The sequence below is a fragment of the Notolabrus celidotus genome, chromosome 9 (assembly GCF_009762535.1).
Source record: "Notolabrus celidotus isolate fNotCel1 chromosome 9, fNotCel1.pri, whole genome shotgun sequence".
NCBI classification, from domain to species: Eukaryota; Metazoa; Chordata; class Actinopteri; order Labriformes; family Labridae; genus Notolabrus; species Notolabrus celidotus.
This window is the reverse complement of record NC_048280.1, coordinates 6,964,846-6,975,048: the sequence shown is the minus strand read 5'-3', so window position 1 is coordinate 6,975,048 and position 10,203 is coordinate 6,964,846. Positions and strand designations below refer to the sequence as shown.

At 38.2% G+C, this 10,203-nt stretch overlaps 1 protein-coding gene across 3 annotated transcripts in view; it reads right to left on the bottom strand.

Annotated features, from left to right (window-relative positions):
• Positions 1-849: 849 nt before the first annotated feature.
• The window catches only part of ksr2 (kinase suppressor of ras 2), a 148,132-nt gene continuing 138,778 nt past the window's right edge, over positions 850-10,203 (bottom strand). For all 3 annotated transcript variants that reach the window (XM_034692914.1, XM_034692915.1, XM_034692916.1), the window contains 2 exons: positions 7,384-7,513; positions 850-5,097 (listed from right to left, as the gene is read on the bottom strand). In XM_034692914.1, the coding sequence (XP_034548805.1) occupies positions 4,951-5,097; positions 7,384-7,513 (277 nt within the window). In that variant the 3' untranslated portion in view covers positions 850-4,950. The remainder of the gene's footprint in view (positions 5,098-7,383; positions 7,514-10,203) is intronic.

Below are 10,203 nucleotides of genomic sequence, written 5' to 3'. Positions count from 1 at the left end.
CAATGTGTCTTACTGGAAGAAACCTTTAGGGTTAGGGTTAGAGGTTAGGGTTAGGGTTAGGGGTTAGGATTAGGGGTTAGGGTTAGGGTTAGGGGTTAGGGTTAGGAGTTAGGGTTAGGGTTAGTGGGATGTTAAAGACACATGACAGAACTCAAGAGGTTACTGAAGTGTTAGTCTCTGTGGCCTGTTGAGTAACAAGTTCCTTAGCCAGCACAGGCGACTGACAGAGTGCACCAACGCCACTCAGTTTTCCAGCATTTTCCTCTGTGCTTGGACATAACAGTTCCTTACTTGTTTCCCTTAAAGTTAGGAAGGTTTCTACATCAGCCTCTGAAATTGAACTTTTATCTGGCCTACCAGATCAAACGGCATGTTTTCTGCGATGCAGTGGCAATGACACATCATACAGATGTTGATAATTGCAGACTTGCTCTGGCTGCTTTTTTTTTAAACTTTCTGCCGTTGTTGTCCCTGCTGCTGTGTTGACTTTTACATTCTCTCTGCCTTAATGCTGCCCCTACCGTTCATGTGCATACTGCATTTTGCATCCATGTTGCATTCATCTTTCGGGACGGACATGCAGGGAACGCCATCCTGGGTGTGCATACATGTAAGTAAAAGCAAGACTGTGAGTGCAGACTTCGTCATAAGTTGTGCTTTTTAAAAATAAGAAAATCAGATTGCATCTATGAATGAGAACTGAGTTATCATTAATGCTTGAGCAGCAAACGCTGACTCATGACTACTGTGAATTTGCTCTTCAAAGACGTGTGAAAAATTTCAACCAAAGTAAAATATGGATAAGGATCGACTAAGATAAAAGATGACATAAAAGAAACAGAAAACATCCAAAATGAAAACATCTTTTTATTGTCATACACTTTGTAAAGGATGAGTGCAAATAAAAGAGCTTGTGATCAAAGTCTACTCATCACTAAGCCATGGACCATAAGGCATCATTAATATACAAGCTTTTTGGAGCTATCATCTACAATACAAGGACGGAATCAAGGAAAAGAAACAACACAGCATCAATGCCTATGCAATCAGAAAAATGGCGGAAAAGAAATTCAAATGGAGAGAAACAAACAAACAAAAACAAAAAAAAAAACACAACACAATTTGTACATTCAAAATAAAGAAGTCCAAAAAAATTCACAAGGAATATTGATATTACGGCAAATGACGATAAAACATAGTCTACAATCTGTTATGTACACTTGGCACTAAATGTAAGATCTTTGATTGTTGTCCAGTCAGGTTGTTGTCAACTCTAGCATGTGCACAGGTTGCAACTTTATTCTCTTTTTTTTATTTAAATGCTAGTCTAATCATTTATATAATCTATAAATATTCTGAAACAATCATTCTCTCAAACAAAGCTGTTGAAAAGTTTTGCAAAGCCTGACGAAAAACTTCATTAGATATTGAGATCAAACTGCTCAATGGACAACAGTTCATCAGAAAAATGCTCACATACTTTTTATATATAGTGTAGAAGGATTATTTTTTTTCATAACAATCAATCTTTGATAGTCCATCTCATGCACTTGAAAGTTGTAAACAGTACAAATATAAATGACCCACTTACAATATTTGAATCCCAGCAATTCCAAAATAGACAGTGTCCAAAAAACAGCAGCAGATTGTTTGTATGCATTTTCCAACACACAGATGTGTATATAATGAGGTGGAAAATGGCTATTTAACATGATCCGATTGTCTCTATCTATTCAACGTGGCTAGAGAGAATCAAAAGCAGTATACAGCTGAATGACGCCACAGCTTCCAATTCCTAATGATATGACTCAGATATGATATCTCTAAAACAACATTTAAATTAAAATATATCATGATCGACAGTATGAAGTAGAAAAATGGTCTGGAGTGGTCGTTAGCATCCTGATATGTCTCTTCTGATATGTTAAAGGGAACGTTCAGCCAGATTGAACTTACTTGTTTCTTACACTTTATGATCCTAGAACTCAATAATTCACACTACATGTTAGTGTGTTTGAAAAATAACCTCTCCTCCATGTCCATGGTTACCTTTTCAGCAGTGTTGTAGTCAAGAGAAGCATAAGAGCTGTTTTGATATTTGATTAATGAAAGACAAAGAAAGGGGAAGATGTGTTAGTTAAATTTTGACAAAAGAAAGCAGCCTAACTATTGATATTGGCAAATTTGAAATGTTAGATTTCTGTCCAGAGTCTTAAAAATAAGGACTTACAGATGTTTACTGGGGGGCCATAACACCTCCAGAAACAGCAGATAAGATAAAGAGAATTTGAACAGGGGCTTTCAATGACAATTTTTAGTCAATTGCTGATCAATATTTACAGCCAGTGCTCTTCAGAAGTGTTTAAATTTAACAAAAACCCTTTGTGTTGTTTACCCCTTTGTCTTCTCATGTCACCCGGTCAGTCTTTGTTGATATAATACCAAAGAGGCTGCGTTTGTTGTCTGTTCGTCTCTGGTAAAATACAGTGTTTGTACCATAAAGTGACGCTGTGTAGCTTTTGTGTGGAAAATACCAAAGCATACTCTTGCACATTTAAAGGTCAAGTTCTCTGGCGGTGAGGTTATATTCAGTAGGACAGCTACACTGATACAAGAGTTGGCTAACTTTGTAGTAGCAGTAGTGACAGTAGTACGGTTGTCGAAGTGAAGCTTATAGTGCAACTATAACTTAGTCAGTTTGCCAAATTTTTTTGTATTTCCAGCTTCAAAATGAGCAAACTACTGTTGAATTAGTGTCTAATTGTTAACCCTAAACATTGTATTCATGGCAGTATTTTAGATGTACTCACTCTGGTTTAACTTTAGCTCAGGGTCACCAATGTTGACGGTCTACTTGATAAATATTACCGTCCTATACTTAGGTTAGGTTAGGTTAGGTTAGGTTATGGTTAAAAGCATAACATAGAGGTTGCAGTTGTAGTTTTGCCCTTAGCATTGTCTCTGAACTACTCATTGTAGCTGTAGTTTTTAAGTCTCACTGTTGTCAGCAAATCAAGCATCCGTTTGCATCTCCCTCTGTCTTTACAATTGGTTTTTAATAAAGTTAGCCTGCCCCTTAAAGCTGCTGTTGGTAGGAATGGTGTAAAAAAACGTTATTTTTTTTCTGCTGGGTTTGGAGAAAAAGTCATAATACCCATCTGTACTCATCGGTAAGTGGAGTAATTTGAGACTATTGCAAATTCTCTGCGTTTTCCAATGCCTTTGTATCAAGCAATGTTATTAATCCCCGTGTTCCCGTTATGATGAACCAATCAGAGCTAATCTCCAATCCTCTGTTGTGATTGGTTAAGGGACGGCCCCTACTACATCCTTTGATTGGTTATGAGTCCAGCAGTGTCATGACTGCATACGCCAATCTGTGTTGGGGGGCTAAGAGGAAATCTGGTTGGGAGGGATAGTGTTGACATTCGAAGTCCCTCTCTCTGAACAATTGTTTAATCTGTGACTACCAACAGCAGCTTTAAATAAATATGTCCTTCTCTTCCAAAAAATATAGCTGTAGCCTTTTAAGCTATCAATACAGCTAACAATGACCTCTGGGGAAATTAAGGTCTTACATATTTTTGCTTGAGAATTGATATGTATCTAAAATTTGCTTTTTTTAAAGATGACATTCTTTCAAATCATACTGATTCTGGAAAATGAACAAACTCAGAATATAAGAAAAAGAGAAGAATAACATGGATAGAGTAGGTATCATGTTAGGCCCCCATTCAAAGTGACTACAACACTGCTTTCAAGCAACTCTCCACAACTTTTGCCAAGCCTTAAAAACAGACTCAGGTTTTATGTTTTTGAGGGTCATGTGCTCTTTGTAAGACTAACAGTCACTTCATAACAGAGCTCGGAATATTTTACCCCCCTACATTTTCAGTGCTTTGATCCAGACCCATCAAAAACAGTTTCACTACCCAGAAAGCTAACATGTCATGTAAAGTTTGTGTTTTGATTGAATATTATAGGCTGTAATAATTGATAGTTTTGTTTTTATATCTATCATATTTATGTGTCATTAGCTCTTTTTAACAGAGGGGGCTCAGTGGTAGCATTTCCGTAGTGTAATTGGTTCTGTTGACAAGATACATTTCAAGTGTCAGCGTTTTCACAGAACAGCATCAAAAGAAGGAGTCCTGGTCTGACCAGCGGCTTTTTTCCCCCCTCACTCATTGTTCAAATGTCTCGCTTATGTTCACAGGCAAAATTCAAAGCACAGAGAACAGTCTCCCTTTTAAAGAACCGCGCCAACACATCCCCACACACACAGGGGCGCTGGCTTCTTCACATTCAAATGGTTCGGTGTAAATAAGAGGACATTTGAGAGATAAATAAAGCTTTTGAGACAACATGAAACCTTTTAAGACATCCTCACATGAGAGACCATGAGGTAACACTGACAAAATGCTCTACACAGTTGACAGACATAATAATGGCAAGACAATGTTGTGAAATATACAATGTATGACGTACAAAAGTTACATTCATTCAAATAAAATTAAAAAAAAAAGACATGGAAAAAAAAATCTACATTTGTACTCAAACGTGTTTTTTTTAAAGTCCAAGATGATGTGATCAGTCGAAAATTACAAGCAAGATACATCCAGGAAGTAAATCAATTCTTATGAGGGGACCAAGTCAAGAGTAAAAGACAAAAAAAAGAGAAAGGAAAAATATCCTGTATGGTTTAAATCAAACCAAAGAAAATATGAGTCCCGACTGCTTTGAGCTGGACAGTCAACTTATCTGTACACACACATGCCAACATTCCATGAAAGTACACACAGCACGGGCAGTTTTCATCACTGGGCTGGCTTTTGGATTCAGTGCATTCTTTAAGGAGGTGGGTTATTTATGAAGAGATTAATGGCGGCTGTTTGTTTTGTTTTGTTTTTTTCAATAGTTGCTGATTGTTTGCTGTTTTGTGTCCCTAACTCATTTGACATACTCAGCTGACTTCCAGAAGTGCCCTGGGTGGGAAAGGCGACGGTTCCTTTTTGGCAACTTTTCCAGTAAATCTACCAGCTTGGAGAAAGTGGGCCGCTCATCCTGCTTGTACGCCCAGCAAAGAAGCAGAATGTCCTGGAAGAGATGGAGAAAGATATAAAAACAGTTAGATTTTGGATTAAAACATCAGTCATTTCCTGCAGGTCCACAAGGCAAACTCAGGAACAGTGCCGTATTTGACAGGATTTAAGTATTGTCAAACTTTCTTTTGTAAGGAGACACTTTTTGGGGCATTTTTGCCTTTTAATGTAAAGGACAGCTAAAGAAATGTGGGGAGCAGAGAGTGGGGGAAGACATGTAGGAAATGGTCGAGGCTGGAACCAAACCCACGACCTCTGTGACGAGGGCCACAGCCTCCGTACATGGGGTGTGTGCCCATGACCGCTAGGCCAACAGCGCCCCAGGTGATACATTTTTAAGTTCTATTTGATTTTAAAACTTTTAATTGTCTTGTCCTGGAGCTTAGCTGTTTTAATACTATGGGAGCAAGAAGGAGATGTCAGAAATCTGAGATCTATCTTCTTCTTTTTTTTCTTTATGAATATATTTTTTGGGGGGGCTTTTGCACCTTCATTAAGATAAGAGAGGACTGTGGATAGAGCAGGAATCTGGGTGAGAGAGTAGGGGAATGACATGCAGGAAAGAGGCCACAGGCTGGAATCGAACCTGGGCCAGCTGCTATATGGGCACGCTACCTAACCATTAGGCTAAGCATTTACATTTGAGATGTATCTTGAGCTTGGTTTAACTTCCAATGACTCAAGCTGCCTCATTTGTAACAAAAGTTGAGCTAATGAAGCTTGACATCTGTAAATCTTTGCTACTGCATAGAGATGAAATACAATCCAACAAGTCCTCCAAGCTAACCTTCAGAGCTTTTCCTTAATTGGTCCCTCTACCAATGGCAGACCATAATCTTCTCTGATAGATAAAGATTATACGTACCCTGGTTAAAAGAAGTATGTAGTGTTCCATGTTAAGGTGATAATACCTACCAAACTTAGGGCATCTAACATAGACTTTTGGTTTCATACTTTTGGGGTTTCAAACCCAAAAGACAACAAAACAAATGGAGGACAGTCGCTATGACATCACCTGATAATTTGCTGTTAGTATTTTTGACATTGCTATCTTGTTTTTTTGTTTGTTTGTTTGTTTTTAAACCAGAATTGACCAAATTTGAATGACAGCACGGATATGCATAGCTATTCCTCTATCCTGGATGACAGGTCACCATGGTACAAGCTTTTTAATCACAGAAAAACATGCCCCAAAACAAACCCTGCCTATTCAGAGTTGCATTGTTTAGCAAATCCAGAATGAACAAGACTGATAGCTAGTTTTTAAGACTATAAATAAATAACTTCCCTCTTTTTTGCAACCATCAGCATGAGAAACAGTTCAGATTTTAGGGACTGCTCTATTGGGTTCATGTTAAAAACAAGATTCATTCATGTAATAAAGTCAACATTCAAACCCCAGTCTCCAGGTTTAAACTTGTGTTTGTTTGACCCATCAATTTCCCCCCAGCTGGCATCCCTAACAAATTTTCTTGGGCTTTATTCTACGTCACCTGACTCCGTCCTCTGCTCCCGTCATAATTACTACAGCCATTATGCGGTTCTATTTTTAGTGAGGACCATCTGGATTTATACAAACTGAAACTTGGGTTGTTTCAAGGAGAGAGAAGAGGCGTGGAGGAGTTTAGCAAGGTTACGGCAACCAAGGAGGAAACCATTTGTTACTGCAAATTACATAAACAGATAAGGCAAATATCTCAAAGGAAGGGGGGAAGCTTTTTTAGGGACCCACAGACTCAGACATCAATTTTTTAATAAGCAGAGAGTTACAAAGCAGTTTTTAACAATGAACTAACCTTCTTCCTTACTATTGTCCAAACTTGACAAATTCTAAAGCTTACTGTAAACTTTTAGTCTGGGTGAAATCTGAAAACAGTTAAAACTTTGCTTTTCCACTTAACCCCCACTGTTATTACACTCTATAAGATTTTTGTGGCTGAAAAAGTTACTTATTGGCATCTTTAGAAAGTTTTATTGTTGATGCCTCACTGACAAGCATTTCTATGAAATCTTTCTTTCTTCCTCAGTATTGTGCAAAGATCCACTCTGAGAGCACTCCAGTGAATCCAGCCTTAGATTGTGTATTGTCTTCATCACGCAAAGCTATCTTTTCAAGGTTCAGAATACGTGTTTAAGCAAGTTGAATCTTCAGTGGGTGCTCAAACCTGAACAATGTGCAGAAGTTCACTCCAGTCTGAAATCAGTGTGACTCATGAATTGTGGAAATTTAAAAAGGAAAAACAGTGAGTTGTGACAAATTCAAAGCGAAAACAGGTCTTACCAAAATTTCCTTCCCCATGCCGGTTTGGGCGAGGTTTGGCTTCATCCCGGTGCCAATCTGCCATATGATCACCTCTGCTGGCTGACTCTTGTAAGGCCACTCTCGTGCGTGTAACTCGAACCAGATGGTGCTGTAATGGTACAGGAAAAGAGAAGGTAAGTTCTTTGGACTTCTTCAGTTACAAGAAATATTTGAAAAACCATTCACCATTTTTCCACTGATGGTGCGCTCATGGTGTGAAGCTCAAATGACCTTTCAAAGTTTTAAGTCCTTAACACAGGAAATCTGACAAAGCAATATAATTTACAATTTCCAGATTGATTAGCAGCGTAGTAAACATCCAGAGAAACATTTTGCCATATTTTTAAGCTACAACATATAACAAGAAATACACAAGCATTACACAACACCAAATATTAGCATTTAGCCCTTCCAAGCGTAAACTACTGTTTGCTAGGAAGTGTATAAATGCTAACATCACCTTACAATTGCTTTTTACATTTTGAAAGGACATAAGCTAAAGTTTAGGGAGGGACTTTTCACCATGTTTAAGTTAAAAACATAATTTGAAGAAAAACAAGCTAGCATTAGTCAACAGCAAGTATTAGCATTTCCTGGTTAGACAAATACTGTTTGCTAGGAAGTGTGTGAATGCTAATATCCCCTTGTTTTGTACAATATGAAATTACATCAACTAAAGGTTATGGAGGAACTTTTCACCATATTTAAAGTTAAAACAACATTTTAAGACAAATGAGCCAGCATTACACAACAGCAATTGTTAGCATGTGGCTGCTTCCTAGCATAATTGATTTTTAGCAATAAAGTGTAAAATTTGAAAGGAAAATTATAGTTATCTAAAGGTTATGTTAGCAAGCTAGTCTTACTCTAACATTAGCTACTGTGTAATGGTAGCATTATTGTTGTCTTTCCTATTTTGTGCATAAACCTTTCAATGCAAAGTGTTTGCATCCGCTAACTAGCTTAAAGTTGTATTAGCCAGGAAGTGGAGAAGTGGCTATAAAACTAGCTATCAGCTACTGCCTGACTTAGCGAATGTTTTCACTTGAAATGTCATGATCTGCCACACTAGATTCAACCTCCTTTAGTCTTTGTAGCTGCTGACCAATTAGCAGAGATTGAAAATATGACTTCATTTCAAATTTACAACACTTATCCCATTTACAACCTGGAACACAGAATGATATTTTTCCTTCTTAGGAGCATGATGAGAGAAAAAAAATGGCTGCCACATGATTTACACTCTTCCAGTGCTAACATTACTGGGCAAGAGTTCTTGATAGCTTTGTCAGATTTTAGGTTTACTGCTGAAAAAAAAAAGCATTTTGTATTTTTTGGATGATTTTTTTTCTTCTGCTTCAAGTTTTGAAAGGCAATTTTATACAGAAGTTCAGAAACAATACATTTTTAATTACTGGTCGTGCAAAATTAGCATACACCTCCCCTCCCTGTGCAAAGAAGCTGTTGTTTTCTTTCTGCTCCTTCATGTCGAGTATGAGAAGGCTAAACTTAGCTCTTTTCCAGGAATAGGGAAAACAATGACAGCTGATTGTTGATGAATATGTAAAACAGCCATGGGGGTCACCTCTAGGTAACACAAGAGCTAACTGAGCAGCTGGACATTGTGTGCCAGTGCTGCACTCTTCTTTCCTTCAGTATGATAAACCTCCATAGGAAGGGGACCATCTGAAAGTGTAATTGGTCCACCCGCACAAGTGAATCAGCAAGGACTGAGGAGGAAGAACAGGAGCCATGAGGATTTTTAATCAACTTAGGACAAATTTAAATTGGACTTTAGAGTCAGAGGGGGAGGACACCTTGATTTGAGAGCCCTTAGTGACACTCAAAAAAGCAATCTTTGGGTAATAACTAACAGAGTCGGTAAGAGGATTTGGGTCAAAATAAGTGAAGGGATGCATATATCTGACAAGGAGCCTAAGGAAAGTGGTGCTTGTGTCATTTTGGGTAGTGTTAAAATGGATGAGTCATCTGAACTAGTTAACTAATTACAATTTCCAAGACTTATGTTTACAACGCTAAAATAATAAGATACTAATAATACAACCATATATACGCAATAAATAAATAGATAAAAATAATCAAATAAAACACAGAATCTGTTTTTGCCAAGCTGGTTCCATACAAATTTTGCAGCTATCATCAATCAATGTTTTTATAATAATGAATTAATGCAAGGAGGTTTTAAAAAATGACAATAATCATTGTCAGTCATTGGGTCACATTTTAGGACTGCATTCCCAAATCCCAATCTATTTTCAAAGCAAATTTAGAAACAACAAAAGTTGACCACGGTGCTGTTTCCAGCTCCGTCATTCCTCCCTGGAAAGACGAGTGATTTTTGTCAAGAGGGTTATCCCTTCAGCCCATAGTTCAATTGTTTTTGAGCTGTTGAGCTTTTGTTCTCCTCCTTTTGCTTCTGAAAAGCAGAGGAGGCTGCATTCCCTGCGTCCAGTGCGTGTGCTACGCAACTACATAGGCCGCACTAAGAGTGTGCGTTTATGTGACCAGCTGTTTGTGTGTTTTGCTAATCCAGCCAAGAGAAAGGCTCTGTCTAAACAGCGGCCTTCTCACTGGATTGTGGAGGCTATCTCCCTGGCATACAACAGTAGAGGTCTTGCGTTACCTCAGGATGTGAGAGCGCATTCTACCAGGGGCATGTCAACATCATGGGCTTTGTTTAAATGGGTGGCTATGAGTGACACCTGTCATGCTGCCAGTTGGTCATCACTGCACACTTATGTTCGATTTTACCGTTTGGACGTGACGGCCCCTTTGGTG